We start from the raw sequence: 24,646 nt of genomic DNA, 5'->3' as shown, positions 1-24,646 counted from the left end.
CTGATGAAAGTAAATGAGTGACCAATCCAAAGCGACAAAGTATTTGTTCAGATCAGCTGATGCTAGCTGGTTTACCTTAATTCGTCGCTGCAGATCATTGTATTTTTTTTCTGCATTTTTATATATGTCCTTATTTAGATCTCGTCGCAGAGTATTCACACTATCTCTTAATTCCTTAAATCGTCCTTCTGAAATTGATTTCTCCTCTTTGACAGCTGAAATTTCTCTGCAGAGACGACTTTTCTCTTCTTCAATGGTTTTCACTTGGAACTTACCAAGGCGCTGTTTTACTTTATCTATTACACTCTTCAGTTCTTCAGCTTCTACCTGTTTCTCCTTCAATATTTTGTTATCTTCAAGTTCTCTTGCTTTCAGCTGCTGATTTGAAATTTTTTCTTTAAGCTTATCAATGTTTTCACACGTTCTTCTGTTTTTATCTGCAAGGGTCTCCTTTTTAGAGTCCAGTTCTATCAATCTTTCTTGAACTGACGTAAGTTTCTCTTTCATGCCGCTCTGTTCATACCGTTGAATGCCATTATGCCACTTACAAATTTCATCATGTTTCCTTCCTTGCTCAACAATCTTATTTTGTCCCTGATCTACATTTTTTCGATTTTCTGTAACTCTAATATTTTTTGACTGCACTGCAGAATCAAGTGTCTCTCTAGCTTCTTGAAGTCGGGTCTCGAGCACCTCAATTTCTGACTGTATCATCACATGCATACTTTGCAACTCCTGCAAACGTTCCTCCAGTTGTCGACGTTTCTGCTGTCCACTTTCGAGCTTCAATTTCTTTTCCATAAGTACATTTTTGCGCTCCCTCAGCTGGTTGACTCTCTCTGAATGCCTTCTCAGTGACTCCTGCTTCATGTGGAGTGCACGCTGAATAGCACTGACTTGTGCTCGAAGCTCCTCCTGCTCTGCCAGGGCTTCCTCCATGGAGCGTGACGATCCTGTGGGCATCTTAGACTGCAGCTCCTGAATTTCTTTGTCTATGCGGCGCAGTTCTGTCTGCAACTGATCAATGCGGACTACATCTCCTTGGATATCCTTTGCCATCTGCTCCTTTGCTTTTGGACCCAGTAACTGCTCCTTCAAATCTTTAATCTGTTTCCGAGCTGCATCTAAAGCCTCTTCTGTTTGATGAAGTGACTCTTTCATTTCTGGTATCTCCTTGGTGCGCATGATATCAGTTCTTTCATAAGCAGGTTTCATTTGCAAAAGTTTATCATATTCCTTTAGCTTATTTTCTAGTTCTTTCTTATTGTCCTGAAGGCGTGCTGGGACTTCACTGACTTTATTACTCAGTTCATATGCAAGTTCAGCAGCTTCAGAAGCGGCTTCAAACTCCCTATGACACAATGGACAGCAAGGATCTTCCTGTTCCAGTTTCTGAATGTAGCGACGGAACATGTATTCCGAAGCACTGAGCGTTCCTTTTTGGTCCTGCAGTTCTTGTATTCTATCAGAAACACTTTGTATGTACTCATCAAAATCTTGCCTGCCACACAAATCATATATTTCTTCTTCAAATTTTCGCAGCTCTCTTTCTTTCAAATCCAACTGCTCCTTGTGATGGGCTCGTTTCACTTCAAGTGCAGCCGCCTCATTCTGCTTACTATTTATCTTCTCATTGATGTTGTTGATCTGACGAGTCAGTTGAAGCATGCAAGCATCCAAGTCATGTTTCAAATTTTGTTGTGGCACTGTAAACAAAAGGTGGCGCAGTGCTTCATTGTGTTTGTTCTTTAGTTTTTTGAGTTCGGACTCCTTAGATGCCTTCAGTTTGTTCTGGATATCAAGCTGTGCCTGCTCACTACTCAACAGCTGCAATGTCTGAACTTCTTTATCCACAATAACTAGCTTATCATCCAGCCTGTTGCTCTCTTGGTGCTGATCTCTAATTTCTTTTTTCAGCTGTTCTTCATCAAGTTCTTGACAAGCAGTTTCCCAGTTAGTTTTTGCTTGCTCCAGTTCTCTTCCTAATTTGACAAGTTCTTCACCAGATTTCTCTATATCTTCAATTTCTGTTTTGACACTCCATTCTTCAGCTTTATTATCTTCTGCTTGTCGTTTTTTTGAGGTGATTTCCTGCTCTAGCTTTGCTTTAGTGTCTCTAGCAATGTCTATTTTACTTTGGAGTTCCTGCTCTTCTCTTTGAAACCTGTTCCGTAACTGCTCAAACTGTACCTTTGACTCTCTTATTTTATCGTCGACTTGATGCATTAAATTTGAGACAAGAACTTCTGAAGAAAATGTATCTTCTTTTACTCTTATTTGAAATGTTTCTGCCAATCTCTGTAGATTCTTATTGCGTGCATCTATTCGAGTATTATGATCTTCTTCCTCTTTCTGAAGTTTTCCAAGAGTCATCTGCTCTTGGCTTGTTTCTTCCAATACTCGCTCCTCATCCCTAGATATCTGCTGAAGTTCAATCTCCATAGATTTCAAGTGCTCCTGCCAGTTCCTTGCTTCAGTTTTAAAACTGTTGATTAAATCAGTTATTTCTTCTAAAGTTTTCCACTCAAGCACTTCCTTAATATTCTTCTTTAAATCTGATTGTTGCGATTCTAGTATTTTCATCTTGTCTTCAGCTCTTTCTTTCTCCCTGGTGAGCTGAAGGAAATCCTTTTCCACATCACAAATTTCATCTAGTTTTTCTAGCAAAGGTGATAGTTTATCGCTCAAGTTATCTATTTTGTCCTGAGTTACTGCCAGACGACTCTCTGCCTCTTGTAAATCCTTCTTTTTTGAAACAGTCTCATCTTTTATCTCTTGTTGTGATTTCAGAAGTTTCTCATCAGTGCTGATTTCTGTATTTACTGCTTTCCTAAGATCTCTGATGTGTTCCAAACATTTATTAAGTTTTGTTGCATCGAATATGGAATCAAACTTCTCCTTGAGTTTCTTTCCCTCATCCATTGGCCAGTTAGAATCTTCTTGATGGCAAAATATAACATTGCTCAGAACAGCTTTTGATACACCAAAAACATGAGACATTTCTAAATTTACATCAATGCACCGTCCACCAACCTGTACAACTTCACCACTAGACTTCTTCCTATGAATTACTGGATCCAGTGTTTTCAATTGCAAATTTTTTGCCTTCTGTGTTGTTTGTAACGTACGTGTGATGACAACTTCTTCGCCTTTGCGATCAGCCATCAACAATTTTATTTGGCCCCTTGTCTCTGGCTGACGAGCCATCTTCGGGTCATGAACAAACGACTGCCCTTGTTTAGTTCCTGCTGGCACCTCACCTGTAGCTGCATACTTCAGGGCTTCAATTGTCGTCGTCTTACCACATCCGTTCTGCCCTAATATCAGCGTCACAGGTGATTGAAACGTAATCATCTGCTGATCACTGTCGTTCGGACCAAAGCTTCGGATTCCCTGTATCTGCATCTTAAGTAATCTAGCCATTATATCGAATTTTAAAGGACCGAATACGAACAAATAACTGTAAACAATATCAATAGTGATACAATCCGTCACATCACGGAAGGGCGCCTATCCTCTAATCAGTGTTACCTACATTAATGTACCAATTGCGCTTTCATAATATGACACTATCTTTAAAACACAAATCATCAACAATTTCTGACAGCCAAATTTCCACGCTGAAAACACATGCCATACACCCGCCAATATCTAATCATGTTTACCATCACTAGACCACACCGGATTTGCTCGATAAACGTGAGATTTACTCCCTCTCCTCTCGCATTTCGTGCTGAATCCGGACTCAGTGGTGTTCTCTGTTTGCGAGCATATTTGCGCGTGCAGACTGGCATGGCGCACAGCTCGAAACTGACTATTCATTGCTGTTTGCATCATATTTTACTCATAACAGGGGAGGAGAAAGGTCAAAGTTGTACCTTGCCATAAGTGGATGTAAACGTTTTGACGCTGAGGCGTGGACTCCTTGTGGATAACAAACGACAATTCAGTTCGTTCCCTAGCAACAGCAACGCCGTTAATTCAGCCATGATGTACAGCAAATTAAATGCCCCTGGTGAGGGTCAAACTCCCTAACTTAAGATTATGAGACCTACGCGCTACCCATTGCGCTACCGAGGCACGTCTGCAACCAACGTCCCAGGAAACTTGGTAACTCTCGCATATTAGAGACAGACAGTTTGCGCTTTCTCAAGAATCTGTTGTGTTGCTACACGTGCTTTCCCGACTTGCTAGATTAAACTGCTGCCGCAGCTTTGTCAACGGAAAGCAGCACTGCCTGAGGTTGCAGTACATCGCCCTTGCGGCACCTGAACACAGCGGCCTGTAGGGCCAGGCTGACGCTCGAGTTCAGAAATAGCACGCTTCCCTCCAATTACGGTCTCTTGCGTGCTGCGTGTTTGGTTCTTCTCACAGCGAATCGTGCTGTACATTCCTGAGGCTGACGCAGCTCAAGCGAGCAATCGGCGCGGCAGCATTATAGCGAGAACAGCAAAACGATGCATCGGCCGGGAGTCGAACCCGGGCCGCCCGCGTGGTAGGCCAACAGCCTACCACTTTTTTAGTTGTTGTTCTCATTTTGTTAGTTGCATTTGTTGGGGGCGGTCGTCCGTGCTTCCCGAGCACATTCCAGGGTAGGTGTCTGCAGGGAAAGTGGGATTGCCACCCAACGACGTCGGATACAACCGAAAAAAGTGCTACACACGCGGAGTCCCCCACTACACTGCCTAAAAGCGACCGCTCATCACTATCGTGTGAGTAACCTTGCAGCCGCGGCAACGAGTCTTGCCCAAAGACGCAGCGTGCGTGGAGGCGCGGCCCGAACGCGTGTGGATGCACCCTCCTACCTCGTAAAGCGCCTACAGCTACCATCACCGTGGGCCGCTGCCGGCGGGCGGGAAGCCGACACAGCGCGGCGTTGGGAGCAGCGGGTGTGCGGTGGTGGTGTAATGGTGAGCATAGTTGCCTTCCAAGCAGTTGATCCGGGTTCGATTCCCGGCCACCGCAACGGGCGCAAATTTTTACGTATGAGTATGCGAGCCACGTGCAGGCCATCCTGTAGTATGTCCCGACTTGTCCCGACTTTGCTCGGCTGACGCGAAAGCTGACGCTTGGAATTCGCCCTTATCAAAAGGACAGGCGCTATAAACGGCTGTGAGAGGTGAGGTGTAGCGAGGTACCAAAACGACAGGCAAACTGCGACATTTTCTGCTCCTTCTTCTTGAACAAAAAAATAAAAAGAAAAGGGACGCAGTCGGTAGGACTCGAACCTACGCTCCCAGAGGGAATCTGATTTCTAGTCAGACGCCTTAACCACTCGGCCACGACTGCTCGTAGCTAAACGTTCCCTCGAATCGTGTATAATCGAACCGGTCTGCGCAGAATGCTGACAGGATACGAACTCCGTGCACTGATTACGGGAGGGCTACCAGCGCTACGAGACGAGCCATTACGGAAGCGTTAAAATCTTCGCCCGGACAGGGACTCGAACCCTGGACCCTTAGTTTAAAAGCCTAATGCTCTACCGACTGAGCTATCCGGGCTCACGCTTGTTGTGGATGAAGCGGCTGCAAGCAATGTGAATAACTGGAACGCGTGTGTAGGCGTACTACGGTAATTGCTGGCTTCTGGCGCAACTAGCGACTTCACCGACTTGCCACTGACGCTGGTAGCAGCCCAACAACGGACCAGTGCCTCTTCTCCCTTTATCCCGGTGCTGACAGTAATTGCATCTCGTGCCTGTTTCCCCCGATTACGCTCGGTTGAAGCTCCGGAAGGAGGGCGACAAACGAACGTTGGAAGGCCAAAACATGGACGGTCGTGTGCGCAAACACTTCCCATCCGGTACCGGGAGTCGAACCTGGGCCTCCTGGGTGAAAGCCAGGTATCCTAGCCACTTTTTTTTTTTTTTTTTTTACTCAGAAATGAATGTTCTTTATTTATACATAACAGTGTGAAAAATGCTGCTGCATGGGCATGAATGTATTATAACAAACAGAAAACACAAAAACCTATAAGTACTTTCTTTCACAGAGCATTCCACAAGATGAGCAAATTAGAATAACAAAAATCAGTCTTGATGCATTCTTATTTCAAACTTTAGTTAAAGTTTCTATGTTGGGTGCTCCTTTCTTCAAAACGATACTTTTCAATGACCGAGTTTCCCTTTGCATTTCTTGTGACCCTGTAATAGTACTTCAGTTTTTCAACATTCATCAAACGATCCAAGAAGTCTTCATCGTGTGTTATCAGTATGAGCTGAAAATTCTTGTTCTCCCTCCTTAAATTTATAAGGTCTGTGAGAGTTTCTCCAAGACTGTCTATGTTCTCCCTATCCAAATTTGTGGTTGGTTCATCCAGAGCTAAGATTCCACAATTAATACTTAGAATTTCTGCCAAAGCAATTCGGATAACAAGCGACGCTAGAACCTTCTGCCCAGCACTGCAGCGTCCCTTCATATCAATCTCAACATCATTCTTCACCTGAACAACCCGATAGTTGAATGTTCGCTTCTTGTCTGCACTCGTGGTTTCAGGAGCATCTGTTTTAATTTCTATATAATCAATATCATTCCCACGATAGATTTTTCGCCACAGTTCTCTTATAATCGTATTAATCTTCCTCATGCGCTCCTGATGAAAGTAAATGAGTGACCAATCCAAAGCGACAAAGTATTTGTTCAGATCAGCTGATGCTAGCTGGTTTACCTTAATTCGTCGCTGCAGATCATTGTATTTTTTTTCTGCATTTTTATATATGTCCTTATTTAGATCTCGTCGCAGAGTATTCACACTATCTCTTAATTCCTTAAATCGTCCTTCTGAAATTGATTTCTCCTCTTTGACAGCTGAAATTTCTCTGCAGAGACGACTTTTCTCTTCTTCAATGGTTTTCACTTGGAACTTACCAAGGCGCTGTTTTACTTTATCTATTACACTCTTCAGTTCTTCAGCTTCTACCTGTTTCTCCTTCAATATTTTGTTATCTTCAAGTTCTCTTGCTTTCAGCTGCTGATTTGAAATTTTTTCTTTAAGCTTATCAATGTTTTCACACGTTCTTCTGTTTTTATCTGCAAGGGTCTCCTTTTTAGAGTCCAGTTCTATCAATCTTTCTTGAACTGACGTAAGTTTCTCTTTCATGCCGCTCTGTTCATACCGTTGAATGCTATTATGCCAATTACAAATTTCATCATGTTTCCTTCCTTGCTCAACAATCTTATTTTGTCCCTGATCTACATTTTTTCGATTTTCTGTAACTCTAATATTTTTTGACTGCACTGCAGAATCAAGTGTCTCTCTAGCTTCTTGAAGTCGGGTCTCGAGCACCTCAATTTCTGACTGTATCATCACATGCATACTTTGCAACTCCTGCAAACGTTCCTCCAGTTGTCGACGTTTCTGCTGTCCACTTTCGAGCTTCAATTTCTTTTCCATAAGTACATTTTTGCGCTCCCTCAGCTGGTTGACTCTCTCTGAATGCCTTCTCAGTGACTCCTGCTTCATGTGGAGTGCACGCTGAATAGCACTGACTTGTGCTCGAAGCTCCTCCTGCTCTGCCAGGGCTTCCTCCATGGAGCGTGACGATCCTGTGGGCATCTTAGACTGCAGCTCCTGAATTTCTTTGTCTATGCGGCGCAGTTCTGTCTGCAACTGATCAATGCGGACTACATCTCCTTGGATATCCTTTGCCATCTGCTCCTTTGCTTTTGGACCCAGTAACTGCTCCTTCAAATCTTTAATCTGTTTCCGAGCTGCATCTAAAGCCTCTTCTGTTTGATGAAGTGACTCTTTCATTTCTGGTATCTCCTTGGTGCGCATGATATCAGTTCTTTCATAAGCAGGTTTCATTTGCAAAAGTTTATCATATTCCTTTAGCTTATTTTCTAGTTCTTTCTTATTGTCCTGAAGGCGTGCTGGGACTTCACTGACTTTATTACTCAGTTCATATGCAAGTTCAGCAGCTTCAGAAGCGGCTTCAAACTCCCTATGACACAATGGACAGCAAGGATCTTCCTGTTCCAGTTTCTGAATGTAGCGACGGAACATGTATTCCGAAGCACTGAGCGTTCCTTTTTGGTCCTGCAGTTCTTGTATTCTATCAGAAACACTTTGTATGTACTCATCAAAATCTTGCCTGCCACACAAATCATATATTTCTTCTTCAAATTTTCGCAGCTCTCTTTCTTTCAAATCCAACTGCTCCTTGTGATGGGCTCGTTTCACTTCAAGTGCAGCCGCCTCATTCTGCTTACTATTTATCTTCTCATTGATGTTGTTGATCTGACGAGTCAGTTGAAGCATGCAAGCATCCAAGTCATGTTTCAAATTTTGTTGTGGCACTGTAAACAAAAGGTGGCGCAGTGCTTCATTGTGTTTGTTCTTTAGTTTTTTGAGTTCGGACTCCTTAGATGCCTTCAGTTTGTTCTGGATATCAAGCTGTGCCTGCTCACTACTCAACAGCTGCAATGTCTGAACTTCTTTATCCACAATAACTAGCTTATCATCCAGCCTGTTGCTCTCTTGGTGCTGATCTCTAATTTCTTTTTTCAGCTGTTCTTCATCAAGTTCTTGACAAGGAGTTTCCCAGTTAGTTTTTGCTTGCTCCAGTTCTCTTCCTAATTTGACAAGTTCTTCACCAGATTTCTCTATATCTTCAATTTCTGTTTTGACACTCCATTCTTCAGCTTTATTATCTTCTGCTTGTCGTTTTTTTGAGGTGATTTCCTGCTCTAGCTTTGCTTTAGTGTCTCTAGCAATGTCTATTTTACTTTGGAGTTCCTGCTCTTCTCTTTGAAACCTGTTCCGTAACTGCTCAAACTGTACCTTTGACTCTCTTATTTTATCGTCGACTTGATGCATTAAATTTGAGACAAGAACTTCTGAAGAAAATGTATCTTCTTTTACTCTTATTTGAAATGTTTCTGCCAATCTCTGTAGATTCTTATTGCGTGCATCTATTCGAGTATTATGATCTTCTTCCTCTTTCTGAAGTTTTCCAAGAGTCATCTGCTCTTGGCTTGTTTCTTCCAATACTCGCTCCTCATCCCTAGATATCTGCTGAAGTTCAATCTCCATAGATTTCAAGTGCTCCTGCCAGTTCCTTGCTTCAGTTTTAAAACTGTTGATTAAATCAGTTATTTCTTCTAAAGTTTTCCACTCAAGCACTTCCTTAACATTCTTCTTTAAATCTGATTGTTGCGATTCTAGTATTTTCATCTTGTCTTCAGCTCTTTCTTTCTCCCTGGTGAGCTGAAGGAAATCCTTTTCCACATCACAAATTTCATCTAGTTTTTCTAGCAAAGGTGATAGTTTATCGCTCAAGTTATCTATTTTGTCCTGAGTTACTGCCAGACGACTCTCTGCCTCTTGTAAATCCTTCTTTTTTGAAACAGTCTCATCTTTTATCTCTTGTTGTGATTTCAGAAGTTTCTCATCAGTGCTGATTTCTGTATTTACTGCTTTCCTAAGATCTCTGATGTGTTCCAAACATTTATTAAGTTTTGTTGCATCGAATATGGAATCAAACTTCTCCTTGAGTTTCTTTCCCTCATCCATTGGCCAGTTAGAATCTTCTTGATGGCAAAATATAACATTGCTCAGAACAGCTTTTGATACACCAAAAACATGAGACATTTCTAAATTTACATCAATGCACCGTCCACCAACCTGTACAACTTCACCACTAGACTTCTTCCTATGAATTACTGGATCCAGTGTTTTCAATTGCAAATTTTTTGCCTTCTGTGTTGTTTGTAACGTACGTGTGATGACAACTTCTTCGCCTTTGCGATCAGCCATCAACAATTTTATTTGGCCCCTTGTCTCTGGCTGACGAGCCATCTTCGGGTCATGAACAAACGACTGCCCTTGTTTAGTTCCTGCTGGCACCTCACCTGTAGCTGCATACTTCAGGGCTTCAATTGTCGTCGTCTTACCACATCCGTTCTGCCCTAATATCAGCGTCACAGGTGATTGAAACGTAATCATCTGCTGATCACTGTCGTTCGGACCAAAGCTTCGGATTCCCTGTATCTGCATCTTAAGTAATCTAGCCATTATATCGAATTTTAAAGGACCGAATACGAACAAATAACTGTAAACAATATCAATAGTGATACAATCCGTCACATCACGGAAGGGCGCCTATCCTCTAATCAGTGTTACCTACATTAATGTACCAATTGCGCTTTCATAATATGACACTATCTTTAAAACACAAATCATCAACAATTTCTGACAGCCAAATTTCCACGCTGAAAACACATGCCATACACCCGCCAATATCTAATCATGTTTACCATCACTAGACCACACCGGATTTGCTCGATAAACGTGAGATTTACTCCCTCTCCTCTCGCATTTCGTGCTGAATCCGGACTCAGTGGTGTTCTCTGTTTGCGAGCATATTTGCGCGTGCAGACTGGCATGGCGCACAGCTCGAAACTGACTATTCATTGCTGTTTGCATCATATTTTACTCATAACAGGGGAGGAGAAAGGTCAAAGTTGTACCTTGCCATAAGTGGATGTAAACGTTTTGACGCTGAGGCGTGGACTCCTTGTGGATAACAAACGACAATTCAGTTCGTTCCCTAGCAACAGCAACGCCGTTAATTCAGCCATGATGTACAGCAAATTAAATGCCCCTGGTGAGGGTCAAACTCCCTAACTTAAGATTATGAGACCTACGCGCTACCCATTGCGCTACCGAGGCACGTCTGCAACCAACGTCCCAGGAAACTTGGTAACTCTCGCATATTAGAGACAGACAGTTTGCGCTTTCTCAAGAATCTGTTGTGTTGCTACACGTGCTTTCCCGACTTGCTAGATTAAACTGCTGCCGCAGCTTTGTCAACGGAAAGCAGCACTGCCTGAGGTTGCAGTACATCGCCCTTGCGGCACCTGAACACAGCGGCCTGTAGGGCCAGGCTGACGCTCGAGTTCAGAAATAGCACGCTTCCCTCCAATTACGGTCTCTTGCGTGCTGCGTGTTTGGTTCTTCTCACAGCGAATCGTGCTGTACATTCCTGAGGCTGACGCAGCTCAAGCGAGCAATCGGCGCGGCAGCATTATAGCGAGAACAGCAAAACGATGCATCGGCCGGGAGTCGAACCCGGGCCGCCCGCGTGGTAGGCCAACAGCCTACCACTTTTTTAGTTGTTGTTCTCATTTTGTTAGTTGCATTTGTTGGGGGCGGTCGTCCGTGCTTCCCGAGCACATTCCAGGGTAGGTGTCTGCAGGGAAAGTGGGATTGCCACCCAACGACGTCGGATACAACCGAAAAAAGTGCTACACACGCGGAGTCCCCCACTACACTGCCTAAAAGCGACCGCTCATCACTATCGTGTGAGTAACCTTGCAGCCGCGGCAACGAGTCTTGCCCAAAGACGCAGCGTGCGTGGAGGCGCGGCCCGAACGCGTGTGGATGCACCCTCCTACCTCGTAAAGCGCCTACAGCTACCATCACCGTGGGCCGCTGCCGGCGGGCGGGAAGCCGACACAGCGCGGCGTTGGGAGCAGCGGGTGTGCGGTGGTGGTGTAATGGTGAGCATAGTTGCCTTCCAAGCAGTTGATCCGGGTTCGATTCCCGGCCACCGCAACGGGCGCAAATTTTTACGTATGAGTATGCGAGCCACGTGCAGGCCATCCTGTAGTATGTCCCGACTTGTCCCGACTTTGCTCGGCTGACGCGAAAGCTGACGCTTGGAATTCGCCCTTATCAAAAGGACAGGCGCTATAAACGGCTGTGAGAGGTGAGGTGTAGCGAGGTACCAAAACGACAGGCAAACTGCGACATTTTCTGCTCCTTCTTCTTGAACAAAAAAATAAAAAGAAAAGGGACGCAGTCGGTAGGACTCGAACCTACGCTCCCAGAGGGAATCTGATTTCTAGTCAGACGCCTTAACCACTCGGCCACGACTGCTCGTAGCTAAACGTTCCCTCGAATCGTGTATAATCGAACCGGTCTGCGCAGAATGCTGACAGGATACGAACTCCGTGCACTGATTACGGGAGGGCTACCAGCGCTACGAGACGAGCCATTACGGAAGCGTTAAAATCTTCGCCCGGACAGGGACTCGAACCCTGGACCCTTAGTTTAAAAGCCTAATGCTCTACCGACTGAGCTATCCGGGCTCACGCTTGTTGTGGATGAAGCGGCTGCAAGCAATGTGAATAACTGGAACGCGTGTGTAGGCGTACTACGGTAATTGCTGGCTTCTGGCGCAACTAGCGACTTCACCGACTTGCCACTGACGCTGGTAGCAGCCCAACAACGGACCAGTGCCTCTTCTCCCTTTATCCCGGTGCTGACAGTAATTGCATCTCGTGCCTGTTTCCCCCGATTACGCTCGGTTGAAGCTCCGGAAGGAGGGCGACAAACGAACGTTGGAAGGCCAAAACATGGACGGTCGTGTGCGCAAACACTTCCCATCCGGTACCGGGAGTCGAACCTGGGCCTCCTGGGTGAAAGCCAGGTATCCTAGCCACTTTTTTTTTTTTTTTTTTTACTCAGAAATGAATGTTCTTTATTTATACATAACAGTGTGAAAAATGCTGCTGCATGGGCATGAATGTATTATAACAAACAGAAAACACAAAAACCTATAAGTACTTTCTTTCACAGAGCATTCCACAAGATGAGCAAATTAGAATAACAAAAATCAGTCTTGATGCATTCTTATTTCAAACTTTAGTTAAAGTTTCTATGTTGGGTGCTCCTTTCTTCAAAACGATACTTTTCAATGACCGAGTTTCCCTTTGCATTTCTTGTGACCCTGTAATAGTACTTCAGTTTTTCAACATTCATCAAACGATCCAAGAAGTCTTCATCGTGTGTTATCAGTATGAGCTGAAAATTCTTGTTCTCCCTCCTTAAATTTATAAGGTCTGTGAGAGTTTCTCCAAGACTGTCTATGTTCTCCCTATCCAAATTTGTGGTTGGTTCATCCAGAGCTAAGATTCCACAATTAATACTTAGAATTTCTGCCAAAGCAATTCGGATAACAAGCGACGCTAGAACCTTCTGCCCAGCACTGCAGCGTCCCTTCATATCAATCTCAACATCATTCTTCACCTGAACAACCCGATAGTTGAATGTTCGCTTCTTGTCTGCACTCGTGGTTTCAGGAGCATCTGTTTTAATTTCTATATAATCAATATCATTCCCACGATAGATTTTTCGCCACAGTTCTCTTATAATCGTATTAATCTTCCTCATGCGCTCCTGATGAAAGTAAATGAGTGACCAATCCAAAGCGACAAAGTATTTGTTCAGATCAGCTGATGCTAGCTGGTTTACCTTAATTCGTCGCTGCAGATCATTGTATTTTTTTTCTGCATTTTTATATATGTCCTTATTTAGATCTCGTCGCAGAGTATTCACACTATCTCTTAATTCCTTAAATCGTCCTTCTGAAATTGATTTCTCCTCTTTGACAGCTGAAATTTCTCTGCAGAGACGACTTTTCTCTTCTTCAATGGTTTTCACTTGGAACTTACCAAGGCGCTGTTTTACTTTATCTATTACACTCTTCAGTTCTTCAGCTTCTACCTGTTTCTCCTTCAATATTTTGTTATCTTCAAGTTCTCTTGCTTTCAGCTGCTGATTTGAAATTTTTTCTTTAAGCTTATCAATGTTTTCACACGTTCTTCTGTTTTTATCTGCAAGGGTCTCCTTTTTAGAGTCCAGTTCTATCAATCTTTCTTGAACTGACGTAAGTTTCTCTTTCATGCCGCTCTGTTCATACCGTTGAATGCTATTATGCCAATTACAAATTTCATCATGTTTCCTTCCTTGCTCAACAATCTTATTTTGTCCCTGATCTACATTTTTTCGATTTTCTGTAACTCTAATATTTTTTGACTGCACTGCAGAATCAAGTGTCTCTCTAGCTTCTTGAAGTCGGGTCTCGAGCACCTCAATTTCTGACTGTATCATCACATGCATACTTTGCAACTCCTGCAAACGTTCCTCCAGTTGTCGACGTTTCTGCTGTCCACTTTCGAGCTTCAATTTCTTTTCCATAAGTACATTTTTGCGCTCCCTCAGCTGGTTGACTCTCTCTGAATGCCTTCTCAGTGACTCCTGCTTCATGTGGAGTGCACGCTGAATAGCACTGACTTGTGCTCGAAGCTCCTCCTGCTCTGCCAGGGCTTCCTCCATGGAGCGTGACGATCCTGTGGGCATCTTAGACTGCAGCTCCTGAATTTCTTTGTCTATGCGGCGCAGTTCTGTCTGCAACTGATCAATGCGGACTACATCTCCTTGGATATCCTTTGCCATCTGCTCCTTTGCTTTTGGACCCAGTAACTGCTCCTTCAAATCTTTAATCTGTTTCCGAGCTGCATCTAAAGCCTCTTCTGTTTGATGAAGTGACTCTTTCATTTCTGGTATCTCCTTGGTGCGCATGATATCAGTTCTTTCATAAGCAGGTTTCATTTGCAAAAGTTTATCATATTCCTTTAGCTTATTTTCTAGTTCTTTCTTATTGTCCTGAAGGCGTGCTGGGACTTCACTGACTTTATTACTCAGTTCATATGCAAGTTCAGCAGCTTCAGAAGCGGCTTCAAACTCCCTATGACACAATGGACAGCAAGGATCTTCCTGTTCCAGTTTCTGAATGTAGCGACGGAACATGTATTCCGAAGCACTGAGCGTTCCTTTTTGGTCCTGCAGTTCTTGTATTCTATCAGAAACACTTTGTATGTACTCATCAAAATCTTGCCTGCCACACAAATCATATATTTCTTCTTCAAATTTTCGCAGCTCTCTTTCTTTCAAATCCAACTGCTCCTTGTGATGGGCTCGTTTCACTTCAAGTGCAGCCGCCTCATTCTGCTTACTATTTATCTTCTCATTGATGTTGTTGATCTGACGAGTCAGTTGAAGCATGCAAGCATCCAAGTCATGTTTCAAATTTTGTTGTGGCACTGTAAACAAAAGGTGGCGCAGTGCTTCATTGTGTTTGTTCTTTAGTTTTTTGAGTTCGGACTCCTTAGATGCCTTCAGTTTGTTCTGGATATCAAGCTGTGCCTGCTCACTACTCAACAGCTGCAATGTCTGAACTTCTTTATCCACAATAACTAGCTTATCATCCAGCCTGTTGCTCTCTTGGTGCTGATCTCTAATTTCTTTTTTCAGCTGTTCTTCATCAAGTTCTTGACAAGCAGTTTCCCAGTTAGTTTTTGCTTGCTCCAGTTCTCTTCCTAATTTGACAAGTTCTTCACCAGATTTCTCTATATCTTCAATTTCTGTTTTGACACTCCATTCTTCAGCTTTATTATCTTCTGCTTGTCGTTTTTTTGAGGTGATTTCCTGCTCTAGCTTTGCTTTAGTGTCTCTAGCAATGTCTATTTTACTTTGGAGTTCCTGCTCTTCTCTTTGAAACTTGTTCCGTAACTGCTCAAACTGTACCTTTGACTCTCTTATTTTATCGTCGACTTGATGCATTAAATTTGAGACAAGAACTTCTGAAGAAAATGTATCTTCTTTTACTCTTATTTGAAATGTTTCTGCCAATCTCTGTAGATTCTTATTGCGTGCATCTATTCGAGTATTATGATCTTCTTCCTCTTTCTGAAGTTTTCCAAGAGTCATCTGCTCTTGGCTTGTTTCTTCCAATACTCGCTCCTCATCCCTAGATATCTGCTGAAGTTCAATCTCCATAGATTTCAAGTGCTCCTGCCAGTTCCTTGCTTCAGTTTTAAAACTGTTGATTAAATCAGTTATTTCTTCTAAAGTTTTCCACTCAAGCACTTCCTTAACATTCTTCTTTAAATCTGATTGTTGCGATTCTAGTATTTTCATCTTGTCTTCAGCTCTTTCTTTCTCCCTGGTGAGCTGAAGGAAATCCTTTTCCACATCACAAATTTCATCTAGTTTTTCTAGCAAAGGTGATAGTTTATCGCTCAAGTTATCTATTTTGTCCTGAGTTACTGCCAGACGACTCTCTGCCTCTTGTAAATCCTTCTTTTTTGAAACAGTCTCATCTTTTATCTCTTGTTGTGATTTCAGAAGTTTCTCATCAGTGCTGATTTCTGTATTTACTGCTTTCCTAAGATCTCTGATGTGTTCCAAACATTTATTAAGTTTTGTTGCATCGAATATGGAATCAAACTTCTCCTTGAGTTTCTTTCCCTCATCCATTGGCCAGTTAGAATCTTCTTGATGGCAAAATATAACATTGCTCAGAACAGCTTTTGATACACCAAAAACATGAGACATTTCTAAATTTACATCAATGCACCGTCCACCAACCTGTACAACTTCACCACTAGACTTCTTCCTATGAATTACTGGATCCAGTGTTTTCAATTGCAAATTTTTTGCCTTCTGTGTTGTTTGTAACGTACGTGTGATGACAACTTCTTCGCCTTTGCGATCAGCCATCAACAATTTTATTTGGCCCCTTGTCTCTGGCTGACGAGCCATCTTCGGGTCATGAACAAACGACTGCCCTTGTTTAGTTCCTGCTGGCACCTCACCTGTAGCTGCATACTTCAGGGCTTCAATTGTCGTCGTCTTACCACATCCGTTCTGCCCTAATATCAGCGTCACAGGTGATTGAAACGTAATCATCTGCTGATCACTGTCGTTCGGACCAAAGCTTCGGATTCCCTGTATCTGCATCTTAAGTAATCTAGCCATTATATCGAATTTTAAAGGACCGAATACGAACAAATAACTGTAAACAATATCAATAGTGATACAATCCGTCACATCACGGAAGGGCGCCTATCCTCTAATCAGTGTTACCTACATTAATGTACCAATTGCGCTTTCATAATATGACACTATCTTTAAAACACAAATCATCAACAATTTCTGACAGCCAAATTTCCACGCTGAAAACACATGCCATACACCCGCCAATATCTAATCATGTTTACCATCACTAGACCACACCGGATTTGCTCGATAAACGTGAGATTTACTCCCTCTCCTCTCGCATTTCGTGCTGAATCCGGACTCAGTGGTGTTCTCTGTTTGCGAGCATATTTGCGCGTGCAGACTGGCATGGCGCACAGCTCGAAACTGACTATTCATTGCTGTTTGCATCATATTTTACTCATAACAGGGGAGGAGAAAGGTCAAAGTTGTACCTTGCCATAAGTGGATGTAAACGTTTTGACGCTGAGGCGTGGACTCCTTGTGGATAACAAACGACAATTCAGTTCGTTCCCTAGCAACAGCAACGCCGTTAATTCAGCCATGATGTACAGCAAATTAAATGCCCCTGGTGAGGGTCAAACTCCCTAACTTAAGATTATGAGACCTACGCGCTACCCATTGCGCTACCGAGGCACGTCTGCAACCAACGTCCCAGGAAACTTGGTAACTCTCGCATATTAGAGACAGACAGTTTGCGCTTTCTCAAGAATCTGTTGTGTTGCTACACGTGCTTTCCCGACTTGCTAGATTAAACTGCTGCCGCAGCTTTGTCAACGGAAAGCAGCACTGCCTGAGGTTGCAGTACATCGCCCTTGCGGCACCTGAACACAGCGGCCTGTAGGGCCAGGCTGACGCTCGAGTTCAGAAATAGCACGCTTCCCTCCAATTACGGTCTCTTGCGTGCTGCGTGTTTGGTTCTTCTCACAGCGAATCGTGCTGTACATTCCTGAGGCTGACGCAGCTCAAGCGAGCAATCGGCGCGGCAGCATTATAGCGAGAACAGCAAAACGATGCATCGGCCGGGAGTCGAACCCGGGCCGCCCGCGTGGTAGGCCAACAGCCTACCACTTTTTTAGTTGTTGTTCTCATTTTGTTAGTTGCATTTGTTGGGGGCGGTCGTCCGTGCTTCCCGAGCACATTCCAGGGTAGGTGTCTGCAGGGAAAGTGGGATTGCCACCCAACGACGTCGGATACAACCGAAAAAAGTGCTACACACGCGGAGTCCCCCACTACACTGCCTAAAAGCGACCGCTCATCACTATCGTGTGAGTAACCTTGCAGCCGCGGCAACGAGTCTTGCCCAAAGACGCAGCGTGCGTGGAGGCGCGGCCCGAACGCGTGTGGATGCACCCTCCTACCTCGTAAAGCGCCTACAGCTACCATCACCGTGGGCCGCTGCCGGCGGGCGGGAAGCCGACACAGCGCGGCGTTGGGAGCAGCGGGTGTGCGGTGGTGGTGTAATGGTGAGCATAGTTGCCTTCCAAGCAGTTGATCCGGGTTCGATTCCCGGCCACCGCAACGGGCGCAAATTTTTACGTATGAGTATGCGAGCCACGTGCAGGCCATCCTGTAGTATGTCCCGACTTGTCCCGACTTTGCTCGGCTGACGCGAAAGCTGACGCTTGGAATTCGCCCTTATCAAAAGGACAGGCGCTATAAACGGCTGTGAGAGGTGAGGTGTAGCGAGGTACCAAAACGACAGGCAAACTGCGACATTTTCTGCTCCTTCTTCTTGAACAAAAAAATAAAAAGAAAAGGGACGCAGTCGGTAGGACTCGAACCTACGCTCCCAGAGGGAATCTGATTTCTAGTCAGACGCCTTAACCACTCGGCCACGACTGCTCGTAGCTAAACGTTCCCTCGAATCGTGTATAATCGAACCGGTCTGCGCAGAATGCTGACAGGATACGAACTCCGTGCACTGATTACGGGAGGGCTACCAGCGCTACGAGACGAGCCATTACGGAAGCGTTAAAATCTTCGCCCGGACAGGGACTCGAACCCTGGACCCTTAGTTTAAAAGCCTAATGCTCTACCGACTGAGCTATCCGGGCTCACGCTTGTTGTGGATGAAGCGGCTGCAAGCAATGTGAATAACTGGAACGCGTGTGTAGGCGTACTACGGTAATTGCTGGCTTCTGGCGCAACTAGCGACTTCACCGACTTGCCACTGACGCTGGTAGCAGCCCAACAACGGACCAGTGCCTCTTCTCCCTTTATCCCGGTGCTGACAGTAATTGCATCTCGTGCCTGTTTCCCCCGATTACGCTCGGTTGAAGCTCCGGAAGGAGGGCGACAAACGAACGTTGGAAGGCCAAAACATGGACGGTCGTGTGCGCAAACACTTCCCATCCGGTACCGGGAGTCGAACCTGGGCCTCCTGGGTGAAAGCCAGGTATCCTAGCCACTTTTTTTTTTTTTTTTTTTTACTCAGAAATGAATGTTCTTTATTTATACATAACAGTGTGAAAAATGCTGCTGCATGGGCATGAATGTATTATAACAAACAGAAAACACAAAAACCTATAAGTACTTTCTTTCACAGAGCATTCCACAAGATGAGCAAATTAGAATAACAAAAATCAGTCTTGATGCATTCTTATTTCAAACTTTAGTTAAAGTTTCTATGTTGGGTGCTCCTTTCTTCAAAACGATACTTTTCAATGACCGAGTTTCCCTTTGCATTTCTTGTGACCCTGTAATAGTACTTCAGTTTTTCAACATTCATCAAACGATCCAAGAAGTCTTCATCGTGTGTTATCAGTATGAGCTGAAAATTCTTGTTCTCCCTCCTTAAATTTATAAGGTCTGTGAGAGTTTCTCCAAGACTGTCTATGTTCTCCCTATCCAAATTTGTGGTTGGTTCATCCAGAGCTAAGATTCCACAATTAATACTTAGAATTTCTGCCAAAGCAATTCGGATAACAAGCGACGCTAGAACCTTCTGCCCAGCACTGCAGCGTCCCTTCATATCAATCTCAACATCATTCTTCACCTGAACAACCCGATAGTTGAATGTTCGCTTCTTGTCTGCACTCGTGGTTTCAGGAGCATCTGTTTTAATTTCTATATAATCAATATCATTCCCACGATAGATTTTTCGCCACAGTTTTCTTATAATCGTATTAATCTTCCTCATGCGCTCCTGATGAAAGTAAATGAGTGACCAATCCAAAGCGACAAAGTATTTGTTCAGATCAGCTGATGCTAGCTGGTTTACCTTAATTCGTCGCTGCAGATCATTGTATTTTTTTTCTGCATTTTTATATATGTCCTTATTTAGATCTCGTCGCAGAGTATTCACACTATCTCTTAATTCCTTAAATCGTCCTTCTGAAATTGATTTCTCCTCTTTGACAGCTGAAATTTCTCTGCAGAGACGACTTTTCTCTTCTTCAATGGTTTTCACTTGGAACTTACCAAGGCGCTGTTTTACTTTATCTATTACACTCTTCAGTTCTTCAGCTTCTACCTGTTTCTCCTTCAATATTTTGTTATCTTCAAGTTCTCTTGCTTTCAGCTGCTGATTTGAAATTTTTTCTTTAAGCTTATCAATGTTTTCACACGTTCTTCTGTTTTTATCTGCAAGGGTCTCCTTTTTAGAGTCCAGTTCTATCAATCTTTCTTGAACTGACGTAAGTTTCTCTTTCATGCCGCTCTGTTCATACCGTTGAATGCTATTATGCCAATTACAAATTTCATCATGTTTCCTTCCTTGCTCAACAATCTTATTTTGTCCCTGATCTACATTTTTTCGATTTTCTGTAACTCTAATATTTTTTGACTGCACTGCAGAATCAAGTGTCTCTCTAGCTTCTTGAAGTCGGGTCTCGAGCACCTCAATTTCTGACTGTATCATCACATGCATACTTTGCAACTCCTGCAAACGTTCCTCCAGTTGTCGACGTTTCTGCTGTCCACTTTCGAGCTTCAATTTCTTTTCCATAAGTACATTTTTGCGCTCCCTCAGCTGGTTGACTCTCTCTGAATGCCTTCTCAGTGACTCCTGCTTCATGTGGAGTGCACGCTGAATAGCACTGACTTGTGCTCGAAGCTCCTCCTGCTCTGCCAGGGCTTCCTCCATGGAGCGTGACGATCCTGTGGGCATCTTAGACTGCAGCTCCTGAATTTCTTTGTCTATGCGGCGCAGTTCTGTCTGCAACTGATCAATGCGGACTACATCTCCTTGGATATCCTTTGCCATCTGCTCCTTTGCTTTTGGACCCAGTAACTGCTCCTTCAAATCTTTAATCTGTTTCCGAGCTGCATCTAAAGCCTCTTCTGTTTGATGAAGTGACTCTTTCATTTCTGGTATCTCCTTGGTGCGCATGATATCAGTTCTTTCATAAGCAGGTTTCATTTGCAAAAGTTTATCATATTCCTTTAGCTTATTTTCTAGTTCTTTCTTATTGTCCTGAAGGCGTGCTGGGACTTCACTGACTTTATTACTCAGTTCATATGCAAGTTCAGCAGCTTCAGAAGCGGCTTCAAACTCCCTATGACACAATGGACAGCAAGGATCTTCCTGTTCCAGTTTCTGAATGTAGCGACGGAACATGTATTCCGAAGCACTGAGCGTTCCTTTTTGGTCCTGCAGTTCTTGTATTCTATCAGAAACACTTTGTATGTACTCATCAAAATCTTGCCTGCCACACAAATCATATATTTCTTCTTCAAATTTTCGCAGCTCTCTTTCTTTCAAATCCAACTGCTCCTTGTGATGGGCTCGTTTCACTTCAAGTGCAGCCGCCTCATTCTGCTTACTATTTATCTTCTCATTGATGTTGTTGATCTGACGAGTCAGTTGAAGCATGCAAGCATCCAAGTCATGTTTCAAATTTTGTTGTGGCACTGTAAACAAAAGGTGGCGCAGTGCTTCATTGTGTTTGTTCTTTAGTTTTTTGAGTTCGGACTCCTTAGATGCCTTCAGTTTGTTCTGGATATCAAGCTGTGCCTGCTCACTACTCAACAGCTGCAATGTCTGAACTTCTTTATCCTCAATAACTAGCTTATCATCCAGCCTGTTGCTCTCTTGGTGCTGATCTCTAATTTCTTTTTTCAGCTGTTCTTCATCAAGTTCTTGACAAGCAGTTTCCCAGTTAGTTTTTGCTTGCTCCAGTTCTCTTCCTAATTTGACAAGTTCTTCACCAGATTTCTCTATATCTTCAATTTCTGTTTTGACACTCCATTCTTCAGCTTTATTATCTTCTGCTTGTCGTTTTTTTTGAGGTGATTTCCTGCTCTAGCTTTGCTTTAGTGTCTCTAGCAATGTCTATTTTACTTTGGAGTTCCTGCTCTTCTCTTTGAAACCTGTTCCGTAACTGCTCAAACTGTACCTTTGACTCTCTTATTTTATCGTCGACTTGATGCATTAAATTTGAGACAAGAACTTCTGAAGAAAATGTATCTTCTTTTACTCTTATTTGAAATGTTTCTGCCAATCTCTGTAGATTCTTATTGCGTGCATCTATTCGAGTATTATGATCTTCTTCCTCTTTCTGAAGTTTTCCAAGAGTCATCTGCTCTTGGCTTGTTTCTTCCAATACTCGCTCCTCATCCCTAGATATCTGCTGAAGTTCAATCTCCATAGATTTCAAGTGCTCCTGCCAGTTCCTTGCTTCAGTTTTAAAACTGTTGATTAAATCAGTTATTTCTTCTAAAGTTTTCCACTCAAGCACTTCCTTAATATTCTTCTTTAAATCTGATTGTTGCGATTCTAGTATTTTCATCTTGTCTTCAGCTCTTTCTTTCTCCCTGGTGAGCTGAAGGAAATCCTTTTCCACATCACAAATTTCATCTAGTTTTTCTAGCAAAGGTGATAGTTTATCGCTCAAGTTATCTATTTTGTCCTGAGTTACTGCCAGACGACTCTCTGCCTCTTGTAAATCCTTCTTTTTTGAAACAGTCTCATCTTTTATCTCTTGTTGTGATTTCAGAAGTTTCTCATCAGTGCTGATTTCTGTATTTACTGCTTTCCTAAGATCTCTGATGTGTTCCAAACATTTATTAAGTTTTGTTGCATCGAATATGGAATCAAACTTCTCCTTGAGTTTCTTTCCCTCATCCATTGGCCAGTTAGAATCTTCTTGATGGCAAAATATAACATTGCTCAGAACAGCTTTTGATACACCAAAAACATGAGACATTTCTAAATTTACATCAATGCACCGTCCACCAACCTGTACAACTTCACCACTAGACTTCTTCCTATGAATTACTGGATCCAGTGTTTTCAATTGCAAATTTTTTGCCTTCTGTGTTGTTTGTAACGTACGTGTGATGACAACTTCTTCGCCTTTGCGATCAGCCATCAACAATTTTATTTGGCCCCTTGTCTCTGGCTGACGAGCCATCTTCGGGTCATGAACAAACGACTGCCCTTGTTTAGTTCCTGCTGGCACCTCACCTGTAGCTGCATACTTCAGGGCTTCAATTGTCGTCGTCTTACCACATCCGTTCTGCCCTAATATCAGCGTCACAGGTGATTGAAACGTAATCATCTGCTGATCACTGTCGTTCGGACCAAAGCTTCGGATTCCCTGTATCTGCATCTTAAGTAATCTAGCCATTATATCGAATTTTAAAGGACCGAATACGAACAAATAACTGTAAACAATATCAATAGTGATACAATCCGTCACATCACGGAAGGGCGCCTATCCTCTAATCAGTGTTACCTACATTAATGTACCAATTGCGCTTTCATAATATGACACTATCTTTAAAACACAAATCATCAACAATTTCTGACAGCCAAATTTCCACGCTGAAAACACATGCCATACACCCGCCAATATCTAATCATGTTTACCATCACTAGACCACACCGGATTTGCTCGATAAACGTGAGATTTACTCCCTCTCCTCTCGCATTTCGTGCTGAATCCGGACTCAGTGGTGTTCTCTGTTTGCGAGCATATTTGCGCGTGCAGACTGGCATGGCGCACAGCTCGAAACTGACTATTCATTGCTGTTTGCATCATATTTTACTCATAACAGGGGAGGAGAAAGGTCAAAGTTGTACCTTGCCATAAGTGGATGTAAACGTTTTGACGCTGAGGCGTGGACTCCTTGTGGATAACAAACGACAATTCAGTTCGTTCCCTAGCAACAGCAACGCCGTTAATTCAGCCATGATGTACAGCAAATTAAATGCCCCTGGTGAGGGTCAAACTCCCTAACTTAAGATTATGAGACCTACGCGCTACCCATTGCGCTACCGAGGCACGTCTGCAACCAACGTCCCAGGAAACTTGGTAACTCTCGCATATTAGAGACAGACAGTTTGCGCTTTCTCAAGAATCTGTTGTGTTGCTACACGTGCTTTCCCGACTTGCTAGATTAAACTGCTGCCGCAGCTTTGTCAACGGAAAGCAGCACTGCCTGAGGTTGCAGTACATCGCCCTTGCGGCACCTGAACACAGCGGCCTGTAGGGCCAGGCTGACGCTCGAGTTCAGAAATAGCACGCTTCCCTCCAATTACGGTCTCTTGCGTGCTGCGTGTTTGGTTCTTCTCACAGCGAATCGTGCTGTACATTCCTGAGGCTGACGCAGCTCAAGCGAGCAATCGGCGCGGCAGCATTATAGCGAGAACAGCAAAACGATGCATCGGCCGGGAGTCGAACCCGGGCCGCCCGCGTGGTAGGCCAACAGCCTACCACTTTTTTAGTTGTTGTTCTCATTTTGTTAGTTGCATTTGTTGGGGGCGGTCGTCCGTGCTTCCCGAGCACATTCCAGGGTAGGTGTCTGCAGGGAAAGTGGGATTGCCACCCAACGACGTCGGATACAACCGAAAAAAGTGCTACACACGCGGAGTCCCCCACTACACTGCCTAAAAGCGACCGCTCATCACTATCGTGTGAGTAACCTTGCAGCCGCGGCAACGAGTCTTGCCCAAAGACGCAGCGTGCGTGGAGGCGCGGCCCGAACGCGTGTGGATGCACCCTCCTACCTCGTAAAGCGCCTACAGCTACCATCACCGTGGGCCGCTGCCGGCGGGCGGGAAGCCGACACAGCG

At 43.8% G+C, this 24,646-nt stretch overlaps 5 protein-coding genes and 9 non-coding genes across 14 annotated transcripts; 3 read left to right on the top strand and 11 right to left on the bottom strand.

Moving 5' to 3' along the window:
• Window positions 1-76: 76 nt before the first annotated feature.
• Window positions 77-3,423, bottom strand: LOC124744207 (DNA repair protein RAD50-like). Its single transcript, XM_047248917.1, has 2 exons — window positions 276-3,423; window positions 77-87 (listed from the first exon to the last, which is right to left on the bottom strand). The coding sequence occupies exons 1-2, from the start codon at window positions 3,421-3,423 to the stop codon at window positions 77-79; spliced, it is 3,159 nt and encodes a 1,052-aa protein (XP_047104873.1).
• Window positions 3,424-4,893: 1,470 nt separating this feature from the next.
• Trnag-ucc lies at window positions 4,894-4,965 on the top strand. The gene has a single exon. It is a non-coding gene; the product is annotated as a tRNA-Gly (tRNA).
• A 242-nt stretch (window positions 4,966-5,207) lies between these two features.
• Window positions 5,208-5,289, bottom strand: Trnas-aga. The gene has a single exon. It is a non-coding gene; the product is annotated as a tRNA-Ser (tRNA).
• A 139-nt stretch (window positions 5,290-5,428) lies between these two features.
• Trnak-uuu lies at window positions 5,429-5,501 on the bottom strand. Its single transcript has one exon. It is a non-coding gene; the product is annotated as a tRNA-Lys (tRNA).
• A 556-nt stretch (window positions 5,502-6,057) lies between these two features.
• Window positions 6,058-6,585, bottom strand: LOC124744205 (DNA repair protein RAD50-like). The gene has a single exon (XM_047248915.1). The coding sequence runs from the start codon at window positions 6,583-6,585 to the stop codon at window positions 6,058-6,060; it is 528 nt and encodes a 175-aa protein (XP_047104871.1).
• An 82-nt stretch (window positions 6,586-6,667) lies between these two features.
• Window positions 6,668-10,014, bottom strand: LOC124744204 (DNA repair protein RAD50-like). Its single transcript, XM_047248914.1, has 2 exons — window positions 6,867-10,014; window positions 6,668-6,678 (listed from the first exon to the last, which is right to left on the bottom strand). The coding sequence occupies exons 1-2, from the start codon at window positions 10,012-10,014 to the stop codon at window positions 6,668-6,670; spliced, it is 3,159 nt and encodes a 1,052-aa protein (XP_047104870.1).
• Window positions 10,015-11,484: 1,470 nt separating this feature from the next.
• On the top strand, window positions 11,485-11,556 carry Trnag-ucc. Its single transcript has one exon. It is a non-coding gene; the product is annotated as a tRNA-Gly (tRNA).
• A 242-nt stretch (window positions 11,557-11,798) lies between these two features.
• Window positions 11,799-11,880, bottom strand: Trnas-aga. Its single transcript has one exon. It is a non-coding gene; the product is annotated as a tRNA-Ser (tRNA).
• A 139-nt stretch (window positions 11,881-12,019) lies between these two features.
• Window positions 12,020-12,092, bottom strand: Trnak-uuu. Its single transcript has one exon. It is a non-coding gene; the product is annotated as a tRNA-Lys (tRNA).
• Window positions 12,093-12,648: 556 nt separating this feature from the next.
• LOC124744203 (DNA repair protein RAD50-like) lies at window positions 12,649-16,605 on the bottom strand. Its single transcript, XM_047248913.1, has one exon. The coding sequence runs from the start codon at window positions 16,603-16,605 to the stop codon at window positions 12,649-12,651; it is 3,957 nt and encodes a 1,318-aa protein (XP_047104869.1).
• A 1,470-nt stretch (window positions 16,606-18,075) lies between these two features.
• On the top strand, window positions 18,076-18,147 carry Trnag-ucc. The gene has a single exon. It is a non-coding gene; the product is annotated as a tRNA-Gly (tRNA).
• Window positions 18,148-18,389: 242 nt separating this feature from the next.
• Trnas-aga lies at window positions 18,390-18,471 on the bottom strand. Its single transcript has one exon. It is a non-coding gene; the product is annotated as a tRNA-Ser (tRNA).
• A 139-nt stretch (window positions 18,472-18,610) lies between these two features.
• Window positions 18,611-18,683, bottom strand: Trnak-uuu. The gene has a single exon. It is a non-coding gene; the product is annotated as a tRNA-Lys (tRNA).
• A 557-nt stretch (window positions 18,684-19,240) lies between these two features.
• On the bottom strand, window positions 19,241-23,198 carry LOC124744202 (DNA repair protein RAD50-like). The gene is made up of 2 exons (XM_047248912.1): window positions 21,911-23,198; window positions 19,241-21,801 (listed from the first exon to the last, which is right to left on the bottom strand). The coding sequence occupies exons 1-2, from the start codon at window positions 23,196-23,198 to the stop codon at window positions 19,241-19,243; spliced, it is 3,849 nt and encodes a 1,282-aa protein (XP_047104868.1).
• Between the last annotated feature and the right edge of the window lie 1,448 nt (window positions 23,199-24,646).

Source organism: Schistocerca piceifrons, unplaced genomic scaffold, assembly GCF_021461385.2.
Source record: "Schistocerca piceifrons isolate TAMUIC-IGC-003096 unplaced genomic scaffold, iqSchPice1.1 HiC_scaffold_279, whole genome shotgun sequence".
Classification (NCBI taxonomy): domain Eukaryota; kingdom Metazoa; phylum Arthropoda; class Insecta; order Orthoptera; family Acrididae; genus Schistocerca; species Schistocerca piceifrons.
This window is presented reverse-complemented; position numbering and strand designations above follow the sequence as displayed.

Excerpts from the sequence above, each read along its gene's own strand:
- LOC124744202 (XM_047248912.1), bottom strand. The coding sequence starts at position 23,198 with ATGGCTAGATTACTTAAGATGCAGATACAGGGAATCCGAAGCTTTGGT. Across the intron at positions 21,802-21,910 it reads AGAAGAGCAGGAACTCCAAA|AAATTGAAGATATAGAGAAA; the intron begins GTAAAATAGACA and ends GTGTCAAAACAG.
- LOC124744204 (XM_047248914.1), bottom strand. The coding sequence starts at position 10,014 with ATGGCTAGATTACTTAAGATGCAGATACAGGGAATCCGAAGCTTTGGT.
- LOC124744203 (XM_047248913.1), bottom strand. The coding sequence starts at position 16,605 with ATGGCTAGATTACTTAAGATGCAGATACAGGGAATCCGAAGCTTTGGT.
- LOC124744207 (XM_047248917.1), bottom strand. The coding sequence starts at position 3,423 with ATGGCTAGATTACTTAAGATGCAGATACAGGGAATCCGAAGCTTTGGT.
- LOC124744205 (XM_047248915.1), bottom strand. The coding sequence starts at position 6,585 with ATGAGGAAGATTAATACGATTATAAGAGAACTGTGGCGAAAAATCTAT.